We start from the raw sequence: 22,176 nt of genomic DNA, 5'->3' as shown, positions 1-22,176 counted from the left end.
TTTAAATAGTCATTATCATCAGATAAGTAAATATATAATATACAATAATGGAAATGAAAAATAAATTGAATAGGCTTAATAAAATTCAGTGCTCATTTGTGATTTGATGAACTAAAAAAAACAAACATTGATTTCTTAAAAAACTTATGATAAAGCCTCTTGGCTGAATGCAGTGGCTCACACCTATAATCCCAGCACTTTGGGAGGGCAAGGCAGGAGGATCGCTTGATCCCAGGAGTTTGAGACCAGCTTGGCAACATGGTGAAACCCCACCTCTACAGAAAATACAAAAATTAATTGGGCATCGTGGTGCACACCTGTAGTCCCAGCCACTCGGGAGGCTGAGGTGGGAGGATTGCTTGAGCCCAGGAGGTCGAGGCTGCAGTGAGCCAAGATAGTGCCACCACTACTGTACTTCAGCTTAGGTGACCTAGTGAGACCCTATCTAAAAACAAAAACAAAAGTAAAACAAAACAAAAACTTAGCAAATAGGAATAAAAAGAAACTTCCCTAACCTATATAATTCATATTAATGTGAATTAGTATGAAAACCTATATAATTCATATTAATGTGAAATATCAGAAGTAATATCAGCACAAATTGTTTGAAAACCCCAAATGCCTGCTAGCAGTCCTGCTGATTAGGATTGCATTGGGGATACTTACTACTGCTATAAGACAGAAACCTAAGAAATGAGTGTTATTAGACAAAATGAGCTGAAATAGCCCACATTTGTAGATTAAATGATTATGTAAATTCACACAAAGAAATACTTTATTAGACACAAATACATCCATATACAAAAATATTTTTAAAGGCCTGGAAAGATGCACCCAAAATCCATGATAGCCATGGGTTCTGGGGAGGAGGGTAGGCGAATCAGAAGGGGTGTTGGGTCTTGGGTACAGTCCCACAGATGGTTATTACTGTCTGGTTTTATATGACAAAATGTCCATCATTTTTTTCTGAGTGGCAAAAATATGGTATTTGTTTTGTTTTGTTCTGAGATGGATTCTTGCTCTGTTGCCAGGCTGGAGTGCAGTGGCGCGATCTCAGCTCACCACAACCTCTGCCTCCTGGGTTCAAGCGATTCTTCTGCTTCAGCCTCCCGAGTAGCTGGGATTACAGGCATGTACCACCACGCCTGGCTAATTTTACATTTTTAGTAGAGACGGGGTTTCTCCATGTTGGTCAGGCTGGTCTCGAACTCCCGACCTCAGGTGATCCACCAGTCTCAGCCTCCCAAAGTGCTGGGATTACAGGCGTGAGCCACCGTGCCCGGCCTACTGTACTCTTTTAATTGGGAAAGCAAAAGCTTTCTCACATCCCATCCAGAATGCATAGGGTTTCTTCTCGTTGATCAGAAGTGTACTACATGGCACCCCTAGCTGCAGGGAGGCTGGGAAACTGATTACTTAGCTGAGCATTTTATATTCCTGTGTAAAAGCTGACTCTGTGAATGAAGAGGTAGAGAAGGAGGGCTTTCAGCTACTCAGCTTACCGTGTGTCTGCCACATGCAGTATCTACTGTGTGTTGGGCAGTGCTCCACCTTAGGCAAAGATGGAGCAAAAATGAATGAGAAGAGGAGTCCCATGGAAGACTTGAAGAAAATCGAAAAATTCTTTTAGCACAAAATTGTTAAACTCCTGTTGTATTTCATGATCGGGACAAAATAGATGTCTTACAATATACTCAGGAAGACCAACAGGTTCAAGAAGTTACAACATCAAGCATGCTAAGTCCTATGATGGGGGAATATTGGGTCCTGTGGGAGCCTAGATAAGCCACACTGGAGAAGTATCACAAAAGGCTTCCCAAGTCATTGAGACCTCAAGAATGAGAGAAAATTATTTTTTTAAAAAGGCGGGGTGGGGGGAAATGCTCCAGGGAGTAAGAAATAGTACGTATGAAGCCCTGGAGGCAAGAGAGTGTGTGAGGGCCTAACTGGGGCTGAGTAACTGAAAGAAGTGTAGGTGGCTGGAGCGTGGATTATGAGTGGGGCAGAGGAGGGACGTGAGACTAGCAGGTGAAGTCGTGAAGCCAGATGAAGGAGTGTGTGTATCTTGAGGACTAGAAGGTCATGAAGGATTTTCAGCAGAATTGTTGATGTGATCAAATTTTTGGAACTGGCTGGTTAGCAGAAGAGTGGAGACGATTGAAGAGGTCAAGACTGGACACCAGGTGGCCAGTTAGAAGGTCAATACAGTCATCTTGGTTAGAGGTTAGAAGGTCAGTGCAGTCATGTTGGTTAGAAGTGGTGGTGGCCTGACAGGAAAATAGCTTTGGGGATGGATGTAAGTGGATACAGTCAAGGGACATGTAGGAAGCAGGCTCTATAGAAACTGGTGACTGGGCATGAGGGTGAAGGGAGGAGTAAAAAATGGGGAAGAGTCCAGGCTAACTCCTGGGATTCTGGCTTAAATGTATAGTGGTGGTGCCATGTACCATGTACCATGTCAAGGAGGGGAAAATCACAGGCTTAGGGGTAAAGCTGAATTCAGTCTGGGGCATGATGACTTTTAGTCAATTGAATATTTGCGTTTAAGTCTCAAAACAGAGGTGCAGGCTATTGATTTGGAATGGTTAGTCTACAGATGGCAATTGAAACTCTTTAGAGGGAGAAGAAAAGAGGTCCTCATTTAGGGCACCAAGAAACCATGGCATATAAAGGATGGGCCCTGGAATAGGATCTTACAAAAAAGTCTGAGGAGCCACCAGAGAAATAGGGTAGAAACCAGGAGAATGTAGAAAATATCTGAAACCAAGGGAAAGATCCAAAGAAGCAGAAGCACATATCAAGAAGTCTGGAGTGTGATGATTCCAGAGCTCTTTCAACGGCTCAACATTGTACCCAGGAAATTCAGATGTTTTCTATGATTTTCATGCTGAGCGGTTAGCATTGTTTTTGTCCTCAAATGTGTCACCTAATGACCACCTTATGGCTACTTCACCTCCAGGAGTTACGTCCATGTTCAAGGAGGGAAGAAGGCAGAATAATACCAGCAAACTCTTCTCATCTTTTATCAGCTAGTAATAATTCTTCCCCAGAAGTCCTCAAGGACATCCACTTACATCTTACTGGCTAGTAATGGGTCACGTGGTCTCTCTTACTTCCAAAGGAGGCTGAGAGAGTGAGTATTTACTCTTCCAGTCTCTGTATTAGGAGGCAGAAGGAAAGGGGCTGGAAATGGCCCTGTGATATTTCAACAATATCATCGGCTGTGGTGTTCCTTGGGTTTGGGGAATATGACATAACTGGCGGCCATGGTGAGCATTGTTCCAGTGGAATAGTGGAAGCCAGACCGCAGTGGGACAAGGAATAGCGGGAAGTACGGCAGTGGAGGCATGGAGCTTTGGAGAGTTGTGAAGGATGAGTTACTGAGTTGCTAAGAAAGCCACAAAGGGGTTGCCCAGTGTCAGGAAGAGTCCGCCTGAAATTACATGGGACGAATGTGAAAGTGGAGCCGCTGGGAGCATTTTCATGACTTTTCTTTCCACCTCCACCCATCTGTATGGAGAGGGGAGACTGGAGGATGACAAGGCAGGAGCAGTGGAACGGTGGGAGAAGGGGATGTTCAGAACGTGTGTGTGATCTTGAGATGTAGTGGGTGAAAGGCTGATGGTGGGGCCAAGCTGGATGAGGAGGCAAACCACGCCACACAGGTGGTTGTAGGAATAGCCACAAGTTGAACAAGAAAGAGGTTGTATAAAGAAGTTTTGAGGGTAGCGACGGTGAAAAGGGTAGGAGGTTATGATCAAGAGTCTGAAGTTAGAAAGGTTGTTAGATCTTGGACAGTAGGACGATTCCTCATAACAAGGAGTTTATGAGTAACTGTGGTAGGACAGAGATGAACATCTCTTAGGAGTTAAGCAACTGTGAAGCCAGGCTGCTGGCAGGGTTATCAGTTTAACCTACACTGAATATTCACTATAGCCGTTACTCCTCAAGTCTGAACGAGATAGTTATGTTATCTACAAGAGTCATACAAGCAGGCTTTGCCATCTCTTTAAAGCCCGATATAGAGGGATAAACTTTACCTGAAAATTACAGATATTAGAGTCCTCATTCTCCCTTCTCATTTTTTTTTTTTTGTTTGTTACCAGAACAATTCACATCCCATAATATCCAATCAATCTTTTGCTTGGTTATATAAAATTTTAGGCATTTCCAATTTAGGCCATAAATATTCTAGGTATAACTTGTTAGGTACCACTTTAAGATCCATCGATACTTTTCCCCTAAAATTAAAAATAAATTCCAGGCCGGGTGTGGTGGCTGATGCCTGTAATCCCAGCACTTTGGGAGGCCAAGTCGGGTGGATCACTTGAGGTCAGGAGTTTGAGACCAGCCTGGCCAACATGGTGAAAACCCGTCTCTACTAAAAATACAAAAATTAGCCAGGTGTGGTGGTGTGTGCCTGTAATCCCAGCAACTCAGGAGGCTGAAGCAGGAGAATCACTTGAACCCAGGAGGCGGAGGTTGCAGTGAGCCAAGATCACACCACTGCACTCCAGCCCAGGCAACAGAGTGAGACTCTGTCTCTAAATAAATAAATAAATAAATAAGTTCTACATTGAATACATTTTGTGGAGTAGCTGAAGAAGAGCTGCCTATTCTTAATTTTCAGTGTGGGCAGTAAACATGTCCCCTTGAAGGGAAATTGATTACCTGGAAGAAGGTGTTTTCATTCTAAAAACCTTTTAAACAAAAGAGCCGGTGTCGGGGGCTGGGAGTGGGGGTTCCTATTGGAATTAGACAAGTTCAGCTATAGAATTTAACAAGAAGTTCCATATGGAATTTAACAAGCAGGAATTAAACAAGTTCAGAATTACGTTGAGAAGCAGAGAAGAAGCTGAATGCTGGCCCTCTGCTTTTAGGAGTTGGCCTGAAGAAGCAAGGGCATGGCGTGGCAGTTGGTAGATGATGGACAGGGTGGTGTAATCTGCTCATATGAACATGGAGAAGAAAGTCTGTGCTTAATTCAGCAGGCAAACCTTTTGAGCGGTCTAGAAATGCAGTCAAAACTGGCTAGGATGTGTTGGAGGGGGAATGGTTAGAAGTTGGGAGAACACTACACTTAACAAAATAAGAGGTTCCTTTGAATGTTTCCTTTGGGGAGTTTTAATTTAGATCACTGAAATCTTGTCTTTTCTGCCATTTTTTTTTAAAAAAGTTATTTACTTTATGATAGAGGATGGTAGAAAGATTCCCTCACTTCATTAAGTTAATAAATATCTATTAAGCCCTTTGCCCTTTAAGAACTTGAGAGGTAGTTCCATTTCTGAAGTTGATTTCCTGTGTCAGATGGGAACACCATGGTACCATCTCTTATTTGTTCATTGCCCTGGCATGGAGTGGATATTGACGAATTAATAAATGACAAAAGATGGCAAGGAACCTAAAAGGAAATGCCTTTTCTTAGCTATTCTAAGCAATTGGGTTATCTTTGGGATAATCATTTTGCAAGGAAATTTCTGTATTTGTTGTAAATAGATACATGCATTGCCTTAGGGAAGTACTGCTGAGAAGTGGTAATTGCTGGAAAGAAGAAGAGATGAAGAGAGTACATCTGGATGGATGAAGAGAATACAGATTTTTTTTTTTTGGGACGGAGTTTCGCTCTTGTTGCTCAGGCTGGAGTGCAATGGTGCGATCTCGGCTCACTGCAACTTCTGCCTCCCAGGTTCAAGCAATTCTCCTGCCTCAGTCTCCCAAGTACCTGGGATTATAGGCATGCGCCACCACGCCCAGCTCATTTTTGTATTTTTAGTAGAGATGGGGTTTCTCCATGTTGGTTAGACTGGTCTTGAACTCCTGGCCGCAGGTGATCCACCTGCCTCAGCTTCTGAAAGTGCTGCGATTACAGATGTGAGCCACTGCACCCGGCCAGCTTTTTTTTTTTTTTTTTTTTTGAGATGGAGTCTGGCTCTGTTGCCCAGGCTGGAGTGCAGTGGTGCAATCTCAGCTCACTGCAAGCTCTGCCTCCCAAGTTCACGCCATTCTCCTGCCTCAGCCTCCCAAGTAGCTGGGACTACAGGCACCTGCCACCACGCCCGGCTAATTTTTTGTATTTTCAGTAGAAACGGGGCTTCACCCTGTTACCCAGGAGGGTCTCCATCTCCTGACCTCGTGATCCGCCCGTCTTGGCCTCCCAAAGTGCTGGGATTACAGGTGTGAGCCACCGCGCCTGGCCTCAGATATTTTTTTTTAGAGACAAAGTCTCCCTGTGTTGCCCAGGCTGGAGTGCAGTGGCTATTCTCAGGCTCGGTTATAGCGCACTACAGCCTCTAACTTTTGAGCTCAAGCAGTCCACCTGCCTCAGCCTCCAGAGTAGCTGGGACTACAGGCGCACACCAGCATGCCCAGTGAGAGTGCAGATTTTACAGGTGGAATGAAAGTTTCAATTATCACTGAACCTTGAAAAGTAACTTGAACATATTTTTATTTGGCTTATAAAAGATTGGATACTTTTAAAATTCTAGACCTGGAGTGGTGGCTCATGCCTGTAATCCCAGCACTTTGGGAGGCCGAGGTGGGCGGATTACCTGAGGTCAGGAATTCGAGACCAGCCTGGCCAACATGGCAAAACCGCATCTGTACTAAAAATACAAAAATTAGCTGGGCATGGTGGCACACACCTGTCATCCCAGCTACTTGGGAGACTGAGGTAGGAGAATCGCTTGAACCTGGGAGGCAGAGGTTACAGTGAGCCAAGATCACGCCATTGCCGTCCAGCCTGGGTGACAGAGTGAGACTCCATCTCAAAAATGAAATAAAATTCTGAAATTACGTTTCAAGAATCATAGCAGGCTGGGTGTGGTGGCTCATGCCCATAATCCCAGCGCTTTGAGAGACCGAGGTGGGCAGATTGCTTGAGCCCAGGAGTTTGAGACTAGCATGAGCAACTAGCATGAACATGGTGAAACCCCATCTCTACAAAAAATACAAGAATTTGCTGGGCGTGGTGGCATGTACCTATAGTCCCAGCTACCCAGGAGGCAGAGGTGGGAGGATCACCTGAGCCCAGGAGGTCAAGGCTACAGTGAGCCATGATCAGGCCACTGCACTCCAGTCTGGGTGACAGAATGAGACCGTGTCTCAAAAAAAATAAAATAAATAAAAAGAATCATAGCAGATTATATGTGCAGTTTCACATGGATATGATCATTTTATTAATCAACTTTTCTTTCATAGCTGTATTTGAATTGGCTTCTGTTTTATTTTAAATTCATCATTGTGCTAGATTTACATTTTACATTTTAGCAAGACATTTTATAAATCTATAGCACTGAAAAGTATCTTTTAATAAGCTAGTAAACCCCCATTTCATCACGCTTCTTCATAAATATCTAGTACCTGGGTAACTGCAAATGAAATTCTGATTCACTAAGGATATTTTAGAAATAATAGCAGTGATGCCCTTTAGGACGTCTCAGTGATGTCCTTTATTTCGTCTTATAGTCAATCATAGATATTGGTAAACATGAAAACATCTAGTGGTTATTGAGTGCTGAACTAAGCAGTTTGCAAGATGCTTTTCTTATGCAGTAGTTTCTACTGTATGGCTAGCTAAGGAATTTGAGGCAGAGACAGGTCATTAGGTGACTTGTCCAAAGTCAGACGGTGAGTGACTGGGCAAGGATTTGAATTCAGGCAGTGCGGTTCCACAGCCTCTGTTCTTGGCTGTGATGTTGTGCTGCCAGTTTTTACTCATTTCCTCACCTGTGTATTATACCCCCATAGAGCCTCTGGATCATAAGGATTATTGTAATTAATAAAGACAACGCTAAGCTTCCCAAGGATCTTCTGGAACATCTCGATAGGAGATTATAATACTAAATGAAAGCAGCATGGCATATTTGGTTTTTCTTTTTCACAGCCCAGCCTTATAATTCCCATGCCTGAAGAAACATTTTTTAGAATATGAATCCTGTTTTTTTTTCAATTTTTTTTTTTTTGAGACAGAGTCTCGCTCTGCCACCCAGGCTGGAGTGCAGTGGCGCGATCTCGGCTCACTGCAAGCTCCACCTCCCGGGTTCACACCCTTCTCCTGCCTCAGCCACCCAAGTAGCTGGGACTACAGGTGCCCGCCACCACGCCTGGCTAATTTTTTGTATTTTTAGTAGAGATGAGGTTTCACTGTGTTAGCCAGGATGGTCTCGATCTCCTGACCTCATGATCCACCCGCCTCCGCCTCCCAAAGTGCTGGGATTACAGGCGTGAGCCACCGCGCCCGGCCATGAATCCTGTTTTTTATCCCCTGTTTTGTATGGTGACTAAAAATCTGTTCATATAAAAACACATGTTCATATAAAAACAACAACTAACTGGTGTATATAGTGGAAATACTTTTTACTCTAAATACACTTTTGGTATATTTATCTCTAATAGAAACCAACATTGGGATGAAAGAGGGGAAGTAAAGAACAAAATTCAAGAAAGCCATTTCTCATCTGTCGCCCAGGCTGGAGTGCAGTGGCGCAGTCTCAGCTCACTACAACCTCTGCCTCCTGGGTTCAAGCGATTCTCCTGCCTCAGCCTCCCAAGTAGCTGGGACTACAGGCGCCTGCCATCAAGCCCAGCTAATTGTTTTGTATTTTTAGTAGAGACGGGGTTTCACCATGTTAGCCAGGATGGTCTTGAACTCCTGACCTTGTGATCCGCCCACCTCAACCTCCCAAAGTGCTGGGATTACAGGCGTGAGCCACCGTTCCCGGCCAAGAAAGCCATTTCTAACGTTTATAGTTACTTCTGAATTTTTGCCGACTTAAATCATTTAAGTAGGGAGACCTTTAACTTTATGGGCCTCTTAAGTTCTAAAAAGAGAGAATCTTGAAAAGGACCCTGTAAGAAAGGCACAATTAAACTGATTAGAGAAATGTTAAGAACTCACCCAGAAAAGAAGATTAATGGTAATTTTTTCACTTTTGCATTAAAGCTGAATTTTGGATGTGACGTAGGCCTACCAAGTAGCCTTGAGGTATAGGAGGTGATTTCCTTGTAAGGATGAGGAAAGAGAAAGATAGCTCACCCAAAGTGAACCAACAATGGAGTAAGAAGGACAACAGTGTAATGTGTGTCTTTGAATCCTCTATCCCTGAACACTAAACTTTCCCTAATTTATTTTAGGATGAAGAGAAAGTTCTATTCTTGGGATGAATGCATGAACTTGAGAGAAGTTAAGGTAAAATCCTAAAGATGAAAAGAACCTAGAACTTCTTAACATTACCTGAGGACAGTAGTTAAGATGATTTTATTCTCTGTGGGAAGCATTCTGAAGATAATTGTGTTTGTTTTTCCTTTATATTCCTAAATTAATTTCTCATTTCTTCTGGTTCTGATGTCAATGGAGAACAGCATATAATTATATCCTCACATTTGAAAGTTCACTTTCACTTTTAAAAGAGCATCTTAAAATCATATTATGCAAAGACAACTTTTTTTTTTTTTTTTTTTTTTGTGACAGAGTCTTACTCTGTCACCCAGGCTGGAGTGCAGTGGTGTGATCTCAGCTCACTGCAACCTCCGCCTCCTGGGTTCAAGCGATTCTCCTGCCTCAGCTTCCCAAGTAGCTAGGACTACAGGTGTGTGTCACCATGCCCAGCTAATTTTTGTATTTTTAGTGGAGACAAGGTTTCACCATGTTGGCCAGGCTGGTCTCGAACTCCTGACCTCAGGTGATCCGCCCACCTCAGCATCCCAAAGTGCTGGGATAGCAGGCGTGAGCCACCGCGCTCAGCTACCAAAGACAACTTTTTGAATTACTACATACCATTTCCTTAGATTTTATGCTTAAAGACTTGGATACAATTTTGGATACCTTTGCATGGTTAAGTCAGACAAAAGTTAGACCTATTTATAAACCAAGGGAAAAATGTAACAGATTGAAATGTTTAATAGCTATTGTTGGCTTGATTTATTGTTTGCACTTAACGTTCATTACTTAAAGCAATTATGTAGATATTAAAATGTCATTAATTAATGAACCCAGGAGAAATGGAAAATTACATAAGGTAATTATCATACTTAGCATTGATGCAATTTTGCCAAATTCTACAAGTATTTTTTAAGAAATTTTAATACGTATTTTTTATTTTTCAGTCTCTGAAGAAACTTAATCATGCCAATGTTATTAAATTGAAAGAAGTTATCAGAGAAAATGACCATCTTTATTTTATATTTGAATATATGAAAGAAAACCTCTATCAATTAATGAAAGACAGGTATGTTTTTATTCACGTTTTTCCCTGTTATTCTCTCCATGAGTTCTTTGGATCCTTTCATATGTCATACTTTATGAGATAAAGATTGATCACTCCAAAAGGTAAATTTAAATTAACTAGTTCTGTTACCTTTATCAAAGGGTAACATTTAACACCAAAGAACCAGCTGTGACATAGCCAGCATTTTTCTGTTGTAGATCCTTGAAAGTGAAGGCCAGTATCTCATATCAATACACATACTATCTATTTATGCTTTTAAAAATACAAATTTATGTATAGTTTAGTACTCAGTAATAAAGCTGGCCTTGGGCACTATTGAGAAAATTATCTTGGTTGCTCTCCCAAGCATCTTGTGAAGGTTAATGAAAGAATGGAGAAAGGAATGAAGTTGCTTTCAAGAAAGGATCTAAAATGCTCAATCATTAGAATGCACAAGTCAGTGATAAGACTTGATGTGTTACCAATCCCAAGGAAATTCACAATTTTTAAATATGTGTGGGCAGAATCTGTAAAGGGAGAGCTTTGGTCTTCCGCCCTGGGCTTGGGGAGATAATGTTTTGGTGGTTGTTCTGGTCACGTCTGGGAGATTAACATCCATTTTGCCTGCTTTTAAAGTGAGAAATGTTCAACAACAAACTCTGAAATACTTAGAAATAATTTTCCGAAGTAATGATGTTGATTTCTCTTTGATTCTTACACACACACACACACACACACACACACACACACTCTCACTCTCACTCAAGGTCTGAGGATGTTACGTGAATTATTCTTTAATCATATTTTTCCCTTTCTCAAAACATATTTATTGAATGCCTCTTATGTTCCAGGCCGAAATCATCATAACATTAATGTCAATTAAAATAAAAGTAAATTTCTGCCCCTCAAATCAGTTTTTACTTTTCCAGAGTCCCTTCTAGGCCTTCTATATAGACATGCACGCCTTTTTACTTAGTTGTAATTTTAGTGGGACAAAGTTTTTTATTTGATTAATTTACTTACAAGTATTTTTTATGTGGATACTTAGTCTTTATAGTTATAAATAATATATTCTGTTAAATGGCTATACTAAGCTTCACTTTTTGAACTATTTAAAATAAATAATTAGTGTGAAAATAGGTTGGTAATTATTGTATATAATATTGATGGAATTATTACCATTAAAGGTGATAATTATAAGGGTTATGAAAACGCTTGTAAGTGAAAAAACAAACCAAATTGTGTGTATGTGACTTTCATTCCTAATATAAAAGTTATGCATGCAGATGGATTAGGACTGGATTAGAATACTGAAAAATTAAAAGTTTCTTAATCAGGTGGTGGGATTATGGGTAATCTTAATTTTCAGCCTCTAATAAATTTTGTCCTTTAAAATATTGAAATGATATATACTTACATGAAATATCAAGATACCCTTGTTGAAGAAAAAAATGAAATACATGTAAATTCATGAAATATTAAATTTTCATCTATTTTTGAAATATATATAAATCTGGATGGATGTGGTAGTTCCTGCCTTTAATCCAGTACTTTGCGAGGCTGAGGTGGGAGGATCACTTGAGCCCAGGAATTTGAGACCAGCCTGGGCAACATAGTGAGACTCCATCTCTACAAAAAAATTAAAAAAGTAGCCAGGCGTGGTGGCACACACCTGTAGTCCTAGCTACTTGGAGGCTGAGGTGAGAAGAGTGCTTGAGCCCAGGAGGTTGAGGCCACCCATAATCCCAGCCACTCGGGAAGGTAAGACAGAAGAATTGCTTGAACCCAGGAGGCCAGCTAATTTTTGTATTTTTAGTAGAGACAGGGTTTCACTGCGTTGGCGAGGAGGCAGAGGTTGCAGTGAGCCGAGATCGCACCGCTGCACTGCAGCCTGGGCAACAGAAGAAGACTCCATCTCAAACAAAAAAGAAAAAATACACACATATATATATATATACACACTGTATAAAGCTACACTAATATAGTAGCCATTAGTCAGATGTGGCTATTGAACTCCTGAAATGTTTGCATTGAAGAGTGTTGTAAATGTAAAATAAATTACACATCAGATTTTGAAAACTTGGTACAAAACAAATTTATTAATAATTTTTATATTTTTTTACTCCAAGCTTGATGGCTCATGCTTGTAATCTTAGCACTTTGAGAGGCCAAGGCGGGAGGACTGCTTGAGCCCCAGGAGTTTGAGACCAGCCTAGGCAACATAGCGAGACCATGTGTCTCTCTTTTTTTTCAGAGACAGGGTCTTGCTCTTTCACCTTGGCTGGAGGGCCAGAGTGCAGTGGTGCAAACATGGCTCACTGTAGCCTCGACCTCTTGGGCTCCAGCAATTCCCCTGCCTTGGTGCCCCAAGTAGCTGGGACTGCAGGCACGTGCCACCATGCCTGGCTAATTTTTGTATTTTTAGTAGAGATGAGGTTTCACCATGTTGGCGAGGCTGCTCTCGAACTCCTGACCTCAGGTAATCCACCCACCTTGGCCTCCCAAAGTGCTGGGATTACAGGCATGAGCCACCATGCCCAGCCGGCTCTTATATTTCTATTGGATAACACCAATATGCAGAATAGAACTGAAGCATTTATTTATATCTCTAAATTTATTTCCCCCCCCCTTTTTGTTTTTGGAGGCAGGATCTCACTCTGTCACCAGGCTGGAGTGGAGTGGCACAGTCACAGCTTACTGCAGCCTCGAATTCCCAGGCTCAAGTGATCCTCCCACCTCAGCCTCTCCAGCAGCTGGACTACAGGCATGCGCTACCACACCTGGCTAATTTTTGTATTTTTTGTAGACACAAGGTTTCACCATGTTGCCCAGGCTGGTCTTGAACTCTTGGGCTTAAGCGATCCTCCCACCTTGGCCTCCCAAAGTGCTGGGATTATAGGCATTAGCCACCACATCCGGCCATCTCTAAAATTCTTCAAGCCTGCATAATACAGATTTGCATGCTTGGCTTATCTGTTAGTAATTCAGTTTTTCAACTTGCTTTGCTCTTCTTGGACAGTTTAAAATTTAGCTATTTAGGCCAGGTGCGGTGGCTCATGCCGGTAATCCCAGCACTTTGGGAGGCCGAGGTGGGCAGATCGCCTGAGGTCAGGAGTTCAAGACCAGCCTGACCAACATGGCGAAACCCTGTCTCTACTAAAAATACAAAATTAGCCAGGCATCGTGGTGCATGCCTATAATCCCAGCTACTTGGGAGGCTGAAGCAGGAGAATCACTTGAACCCAGGAGGTGGAGGTTTCAGCGAGCTGAGATTGCGCCACTGCACTCCAGCCTGTGCAACAAAGAGTGAAACTCTGTCTCAAAAAAAAAAAATTAGCTATTTAATATGTGTGCAATATATTCAGTTTTGGATTTGAGTTTTTACCTCACATCAAAACAAAAAAAAAGTCTAATTTTCATGTTTTAAATGTGTGAGCTTTAAGAGTATAAATCTATAAATCATAGGTTTAACCAGTATCGTGAGGCCAGTAGAGGCTCCAAGGCAGGGGGAATATAAACCTTCTTTGGATTGGTTGGCTGGTTGCTTAACAGAATTATGTCACTGTTCATTTCTTTACAGAAACAAGTTGTTCCCTGAATCAGTCATCAGAAATATTATGTATCAAATATTGCAAGGGCTGGCTTTTATCCATAAACATGGTAGGTTTCTTTTAAGTTTCATTTCCCTACCTCTTTAGATTACTGTTGAGATTGTGCATACAAATTTATTAAACTGTTAAATAACTGTTATATTGGATAACTACGAATCTGGAGTATGTGCCTATACACACTGACATTTTTATTTAAAAACTTCATCAATTTCTGTGATTCTGTATAAAATGGAATTTATGGCTGGGCACGGTGGCTCACGTGTGTAATCTCAGCACTTTGGGAGGCCAAGGCAGGTGGATCACCTGAGGTCAAACGAGTTTGAGACCAGCCTGGCCAACATGGTGAAACCCTGTCTCTGTTAAAAAAAAAATACAAAAATTAGCTGGGCGTGATGGCGGGCGCCTGTAATCCCAGCTACTCAGGAGGTTGAGGCAGGAGAATTGCCTGAACCCCAGAGGTGGAGGTTGCAGTGAGCTGAGATCACACCATTGCACTCCAGCCTGGGCAACAGAGTGAGACCATCTCAAAAAAAAAAAAAAAAAAAAAAAAAAAAAAAAAATATATATATATATATATATATATATAAAATACATAACATACATACATACCAGGCCAGACTCACACCTGTAATCCCAGCACTTTGGGAGGCCGAGGCGGGGGGATCACCTTAGGTCAGGAGTTCGAGACCAGCCTGGCCAACATGGTGAAACCCCATCTCTACTAAAAATGTAAAAAATTAGCCAGGCTTGGTGGCGCGTGCCTATAATCCCAGCTACTTGAGAGTCTGAGGCAGGAGAATCGCTTGAACGCAGGAGGCGGAGATTGCAGTGAGCTGATATTGCGGCATTGCACTCCAGCCTAGGCAAAAAGAACAAAGCTCCATCTCAAAAAATAAATAAAAAAATAGAATTTCTATAATCTATAATTATCTTCCACCATAGCAGAATTTTTTAACAGTTTAGTCATCATCAGCCTTTAGTCTCAGTCATCATATACCCATCTTGCAACCTCATTCTCCCTAATTTTATCGTAGAAATGAAAAAAAAAGGACCTTCTTTTGGAAAAGATTAGACTATTTTGATCTAGCATGACCAATTATTAACATTTAAATAGTTTGTAGCGCCCACGGAGCAGTGTTTTATAGTTTTCCTTAGTTTTTACATTTAGTTGTTTCTATTCTGTGAATGAAATTAAAGCAAGTATTAACACTTGGTCTATTTTCTATGAATTACGTACTTCAATTAATGTAGTTTTTTCATATCTATCAAATCAAAATAATTATTAGTCCAAAAAGTTAATATGATTTTTTTTAAAAACATTTGTTTAGAATCACTAGATGTTTAGATACTAAATTAGAAAAGTTTGTCCCATACCATTGCTGTGTTCTGAACATAGGCACTGGAAAATCACCATTAGTTTCCCTTCATGTCTCATCCTGTATTTTATTTTATTGCTATTATTATTATTATTTGAGACAGGATCTCACTCTGATGCCCAGGCTGGAGTGCAGTGGTGCCATCATGGCTCACTGCAGCCTCGACTTCCTGGGCTCAGGTGAACCTCCCACCTCAGCCTCCCTAGTAGCTGGGACTACAGGCGCACGCTTCCACACCCAGCTAATTTTTTTCTTTTTTGTAGAGATGAGGTTTCGCCATTTTTCCCAGGCTGGTCTTGAACTCCTGGACTCAAGTGATCCTCCAACCTCAGCCTCCTGAAGTGCTGGGATTACAGGCAGGAGCCATCACACCCATCCTCCTCCTGTAGTTTATATTTTGTTTTTTTATTTTCTTAACTGCTACAGGAATTATTTACCTTCCAAAAATGCTATGCAGGATTCCATATAAATATTTTAAGAACACTTCTTAAACTTATAAAAAGGGTATGTTTAGAATGTTTTAAGAACATTAAAAAAAACTTTTTATTTGTACCATATGTAAACTATTGGGGTCTTTTAAAAGTCTAAATCCTGTAATGATATACTATACTTTATTGGCAAACAGCAGTAATGTATTAATTATATGGAAATAAGGGACATCTGCTATTTTAATTATTCATAATGGATTCCTGATTTTTAATTGTTTTAACCTCTGGTCAGCATGGTAACACTTGATATTTGCCTGGGTTGATTTATGCTGTCAGCAATGTCTGAAGCATAAGGGATTGAAGGAGGAAGTTCGATTACGATTTTAAAATTGTGACTGAAAGAAATAACATGAATAATCAACAGTTGACTGTAGAGTTGGCTACATAGTAATTTGGGAAACCAGCCTATAAGGACGATTAGACGTTTTTACGAAAGCCACATAATTCTTGCTGCTAAGCATCTCAGATGTAATACTTCAAGAAATAGATATTTTAAAATAGTTGTTTGGCCGGGAGTGGTGGCTCACGCCTGTAGTCCCAGCACTTTGGGAGGCCAAGGCAGGCGGATCACTTGAGGTGAGGAGTTCGAGACCAGCCTGGCCAACGTGGTGAAAACCTATCTCTACTAAAAATACAAAAATTAGCTGGGCATCATGGCACATGCCTGTAATCCCAGCTACTTGGGAGGCTGAGGCAGGAGAATTGCTTGAACCCGGGAGGCGGAGGTTACAGTGAGCTGAGATCATGCCACTGCACTCCAGCCTGGGTGACAGAGCAAGACTCTGTCTCAAAAAGTAAATAAATAAAATAAAATAGTTGCTGTCAAAAAAATGAAAATATTTAGTTCACATAGGACTGAATTACTAATATATGTATATTAGGATGGGGAAGACCTCAGCTGTACAAATATGTAATTAGTTTAGTTCTCTAAGACTTTATGGATTAGTGTCACTCTGCTGTGCATCACACGGTCCCATTCCTGTCATTACATTACAAAAGTATCTGAATGTCTCTTGGACATAGTGAAATGGATATTACCTACTATTTAGAGTAAGAAGTACTTGATAAACTCAGATTACAAAACTGTTAAACAGATGTCACAAATAGAGCCCACTCTGGCTTTGAAGTGATTAAAAACATTTAGGCTTAAAAAGGCTTCCCAACCCCAGCTGGCCGTGGTGGCTCACACCTGTAATCCCAGCACTTTGGGAGGGTGAAGCAGGTGGATCACAAGGTCAGGAGTTTGAGACCACCCTGGCCAACATGGCAAAATCCAGTTTCTACTAAAAATACAAAAAAATAGCCGAGTGTGGTGGCAGACGCCTGTAATCCCAGCTATTCCAGAGCCTGAGGCAGGAGAATTGCTTGAACCCCGGAGGCGGAGGTTGCAGTGAGCCCAGATCGTGCCACTACACTCCAGAGCAAGACTCTGTCTCAAAACAAAAAAAAAAAGAAAAAGATAAAAGAAAGTCTTCCCAGCTCCAAAGCTACATGAAAACCCTCTTCAAGTGATCACCTGCAGTCTCCCTGCCTCCCAAGGCCTTTGGAACCCAAGCCATTTGGATATAACCAGAATGCTGTAGACTGCCCTTAGAAAAAGCCTCCCTTAAGACAAATCTCATCTGCCAGGAGGGCTTTAATGTTTGTTCTTTTCCCCCTGGGTTTTCTTTTTCTTTTCCTTTTTTTTTTTTTTTTTGAGACAGAGTCTTGCTCTGTTGCCCAGGCTGGAGTGCGGTGGCATGATCTCCGCTCACTGCAACCTCCACCTCCCAGGTTCAAGTGATTCTTCTGCCTCAGCCTCCTGAGTAGCTGGGACTACAGGCGCGCACCACCATGCCCGGCTAATTTTGGTTATTTTTAGTATAGACGGGGTTTCATCATATTGGCCAGGCTGGTCTCAAACTCCTGACCTCATGATCCACCTACCTCGGCCTCCCAAAGTGCTGGGATTATAGGCGTGAGCCACCACGCCCGGCCCCCACTGGGCTTTCTGCCTCATTTTCATTGGTTTCCCTATCAGCTTCATAACCATTTATTTTATAGATTGAATTGCTAATATAAACATTATAATTATTGGGATTTTGCAACAACACAGCTATTGAGGAAAACTGAACATTAGATAAAATAATTTTAAAGGAAGAAATTAGTTCTGATGTGTGGAGTTCCATTTTTATTGAATGGACTTTTTAAACAAGTGATTTTTCTCAAGGAGTCAGCTGCACTGACTTAAGCCTGATTAAAAAGTGCTCTTCTCAGCCTGGGTGACGTGGCAAAACCCTGTCTCTATCAAAAATACAAAAAATTAGGTGGGAGTAGTGGCATGCACCTGTGGTCCCAGATACTTAGCGGGCCAAGAGGATTGCTTGAGCCGAGATCGAGCCACTACACTCGGGCCTGGACAACAGAGCAAGACCTGTCTCAAAAACAAAAACACTTCTCACACGTTAATTAGGTGACTTCACTCTGGCCCTCCTCCTCCTCCTCTACTGCACAATAGTGATAACAGTACCTCCTTCAGGTTGTTGTGCAAATGAATGGAGATAATCATGGTGTGGTAATACCTAGCCCAGCGCCTGAACACCCACTGGAGTCACAAATAAAAATAAATGTTAAATGGGTGGTTATTTTTAATTATCTCATACACTGTGTGAACTTTCTTGCCAAAGAATTTTAAAAGCAGGGTCCCTACATCCCATTTACTTCTTAGACAATAAATATGGTTTACTTTTTTCCTAAGATGATGTTTTGAATTATAAAAGAGGGGGTTCATTTATATTTTGTTTATAAATCAAATAAAGCTATGTTTAAACGTAATGATTTACTGTATTGTTTTTTCTCCGTATATCATCAAGGCTTTTTTCATAGGGACATGAAACCAGAAAACTTGCTTTGTATGGGTCCAGAGCTTGTGAAAATTGCTGATTTTGGACTTGCAAGAGAATTAAGGTCACAGCCACCATACACTGATTATGTCTCTACCAGATGGTGAGTAGGGGTTATGCAGCCCTCCTGAGGCATAAGCCTATGGTGAAATTTTCCTACAATGGATTGTTACATATTTCTGGAAGTTCCATATTGAATATTTAAAACATAGAATTGAATTGTATATTCTTTAAAGAAAGCGAAGGATTGGTTTATTGCTATTCTGATCGCTGAAAAAAACAAGGAAAAAGAATTTCATTTATTCACTCATTCATTCATTCAACAAATATTTATTGAACACCTACTATGTGCCAAACATCATTTTAGGCACAGAGAACACAGCAGTGAAATAAAAAAAGAAAAGAAAAATATCTGCCTTATGCTGCTTACATGACAGCCAATAGACAGATAAACAAGTTAAAAATATTATGGATCACCAACAGAAAGACATACACGTGTTCACCAGAAGACACGAATCCTCTCAACTGCACGCCACCCAAACGTCCATGAACAGTAGCATCGTATACTCACCCAGTGGAATGCTTTGAAACAATGAGAACGAAGGGTCTATGACTGCATGCAGCAATGTGGACGAATCTTAGACAATGTTGAGAGCAAGAGCCCGAACAGAAAAAGAGCACATACCATATGATTTCATTTATGCAAAGTACAAAAACAAAGAAAACTAATCTGTGCCATGAAAGTCAGGATAGCAAGCAGTTCCATGGGGTGGGGATGTGTGTAGTGCCTGGACTAGTGCACAAGGGGCCTTCTGGGTGCTGATAGCATGTCTTTCTTTTTTTTTTGAGATGGAGTTTCGCTCTCTTGCCCAGGCTGGAGTGCAATGGCGTGATCTCGGCTCACTGCAACCTCTGCCTCCTGGTTTCAAGTGATTCTCCTGCTTCAGCCTCCCGAGTACCTGGGATTACAGGCACCCATCACCATGCCCAGCTAATTTTTGTATTTTTAGTAGAGACGCGGTTTCACCGTGTTAGCCAGGCTGGTCTCAAATTCCTGACCTCCGGTGATCCGCCCACCTTGGCCTCCTATGCATAGTGCTGGGATTACAGGCGTGAGCCACCAGGCCCAGCCGATAACATGCCTTTCTTGATCTGGGTGCTGGGTCCGTGGATGTATTGTATTTGTGAAAATTCATCAAGCTCTACTCTTACAACACATGCCTCTGCCTGTGTGAATATTATACTCCAGTGAAAACAAGAACATATGTGTATCAGGCTGGGCATGGTGGCTCATGCCTGTAATCCCAGAACTTTGGGAGGCCGAGGTGGGGGATCACTTGAGACGAGGAGTTCGAGACCAGCCTGGCCAACATGGCTAAACCCCGTTTCTACTAAAAATACAAAATTAGCCGGGTGTGGTGTCACGCGCCTTGGTGCCAGTTACTTGGGAGGCTGAGGCATGAGAATCACTTGAACCTCGGGGGCAGAGGTTGCAGTGAGCCGAGATTGCGCCACTGAACTCCAGCCTGGGCAACAGAGCAAGACTCTTTCTCAAAAAAAAAAAAAAAAAAAAAAGAATATATGTGTATCAGATGTTGATACATTATTATAAAGAAAAAATAGGAAAGGGGGCAGGGAGTTGGGGGAGATGGGGAGAGAAAGGAATGTTACATGGAGGGTCTGACTGAGAGTAGCCCTGATGGAGATGCCAGGGCCAGCAGGATTTTTTTTAGGCAGAGTAAAAGCCTTGAGACAGGTGCATGCCACACGTGAATTCTGCACAGCGCAGAATGAATAAGGAGGGCAGTCGTACGAAACAAGGGCAGAGTTTGTAGAGTGGCCAGAAATGATAGTGACTTGGACCTGCTGGCCATGCAGGTAGTGAGAAGTGTGGAATTCTGGGTATGTTTTCTAATGAATCAGATGTGGGGGCTGAAAGAAAGGAGTCAGTGTCTTAGTGTGTTTTGTGTTGCTGTAAAGGAACACCTGGGGCTGGGAAGTTGGTAAAGAAAGAAGGTTTATTTGGCTCCCGGTTCTGCAGGCTGTACAAGAAGCATGGCACTGGCATCCGCTTGGCTTCTGATGCGGGTTTTTATGCTGCATCAAAACATGGTGGAGAAGGTCAGGCCGGGCGTGGTGGCTCGCACCTGAATCCCAGCACTGTGGGAGGCTAGGGCGGGTGGATCACCTGAGGTCAGGAGTTCGAGACCAGCCTGGCCAACGTGGTGAAACCCAGCCTCTACTAAAAATACAAAAATTAGGCCGGGCACAGTGGCTCACGCCTGTAATCCCAGCACTTTGGGAATCCGAGGCAGGTGGATCACGAGGTCAGGAGATCAAGACCATTTTGGCTAACACAGTGAAACCCCGTCTCTACTAAAAAAAAAAAAAAAAAAAAAAAATTAGATGGGTGTGGTGGCGGGCACCTGTAGTCCCAGCTACTTGGGAGGCTGAGGCAAGAGAATGGCCTTAACCTGGGAGGCGGAGCTTGCAGTGAGCCAAGATCGCGCCACTGCACTCCAGCCTGGGTGACAGAGCAAGACTCTGTCTCAAAAACAAAAAACAAAAACAAAAACAATTAGCCAGGCATGGTGGCACATACTTGTAACTTGGGAGGCTGAGGCAGGAGAATCACTTGAACCCGGGAGGTGGAGGTTGCAGTGACCCGAGATCGCGCCATTGCACTCCAGCCTGAGCAACAAGAGCAAAACTCCGTCTCAAAAAAAAAAAAAAAAAAAAGATGGCGGCATGAAGGTCAAAGGGGAAATGGGCACGTGCGAGAAGGGAACAAACAAGAGGAGGAAGCTTGCCGTGGAGCAACCCACTCTCTCAGGAACTAATTTCATCTTGCCTGAAAAAGAACTCATTCACTACGTGAGAACAGCACCAAGCCTTTCATGAGGGATCCGCCCTGGTTACCTGCGAATGTGACCTTATTTTGAAATAGGGTCTTTGCAAATGTAATCAGACTAAGATGAGGTCAGACCACAGCCTGGCTGGTCTTAATCCAATAAGACTGATGTCCTTATAAGAAAAAGGCAGACAGAGAGATGGAAGAGGGAAGACACATGAAGGCACCTTGGGAGAAAGCAGTGTGATGTACACTTTAAATGGATCAACTGTATATTACGTGAATTATATATTAATAAAGCTTGTAAAAATATTCGTCAAAGTATAGTAAGTTCTCACTTAACATCATCAATAGGTTCTTGGAAACTTTCACTTTAAGTGAAACAACATATGATGAAACCAATTCGACCATAGGCTAATTAAAATAAACAATTTTATGGCACGTTTCTGGTCACAAAAACATCACCAAACTTTTTTTTTTTTTTTTTCCTGTCACCCAGGCTGTAGTGCAGTGGCACGATCTCGGCTCACTGCAACCTCTGCCTCCCAGATTCAAGTGATTCTCCTGCCTCAGTCTCTCGAGTAGCTGGGCTTACAGACGCCCACCACTACATCCAGCTAAGTTTTTGTATTTTTAGTAGAGACGGGGTTTCACCATGTTGGCCAGGCTGGTCTCGAACTCCTGACCTCATGATTCACCCGCCTTGGTCTCCCAAAGTGCTGGAATTACAGGTGTGAGCCACTGCGCCTGGCCACCAAACTTC

General features: G+C 42.1%; 2 protein-coding genes across 5 annotated transcripts in view; one reads left to right on the top strand and one right to left on the bottom strand.

The window, feature by feature from the left end:
• The window catches only part of TMEM14B (transmembrane protein 14B), a 119,898-nt gene that overhangs the window by 41,821 nt on the left and 55,901 nt on the right, over positions 1-22,176 (bottom strand). The gene's annotated exons all lie outside the window — the stretch shown is intronic.
• Positions 1-22,176, top strand: part of MAK (male germ cell associated kinase) — a 73,523-nt gene that overhangs the window by 10,486 nt on the left and 40,861 nt on the right. For all 4 annotated transcript variants that reach the window (XM_055391289.2, XM_055391288.2, XM_055391290.2 and 1 more), the window contains exons 3-6: positions 9,133-9,187; positions 10,105-10,226; positions 13,786-13,865; positions 18,533-18,665. In XM_055391289.2, the coding sequence (XP_055247264.1) occupies positions 9,133-9,187; positions 10,105-10,226; positions 13,786-13,865; positions 18,533-18,665 (390 nt within the window). The remainder of the gene's footprint in view (positions 1-9,132; positions 9,188-10,104; positions 10,227-13,785; positions 13,866-18,532; positions 18,666-22,176) is intronic.

This window comes from Gorilla gorilla, chromosome 5 (assembly GCF_029281585.2).
Source record: "Gorilla gorilla gorilla isolate KB3781 chromosome 5, NHGRI_mGorGor1-v2.1_pri, whole genome shotgun sequence".
Classification (NCBI taxonomy): domain Eukaryota; kingdom Metazoa; phylum Chordata; class Mammalia; order Primates; family Hominidae; genus Gorilla; species Gorilla gorilla.
Note: the sequence above shows the minus strand (reverse complement) of the source record. Positions and strands in the feature narration are given on the sequence as shown.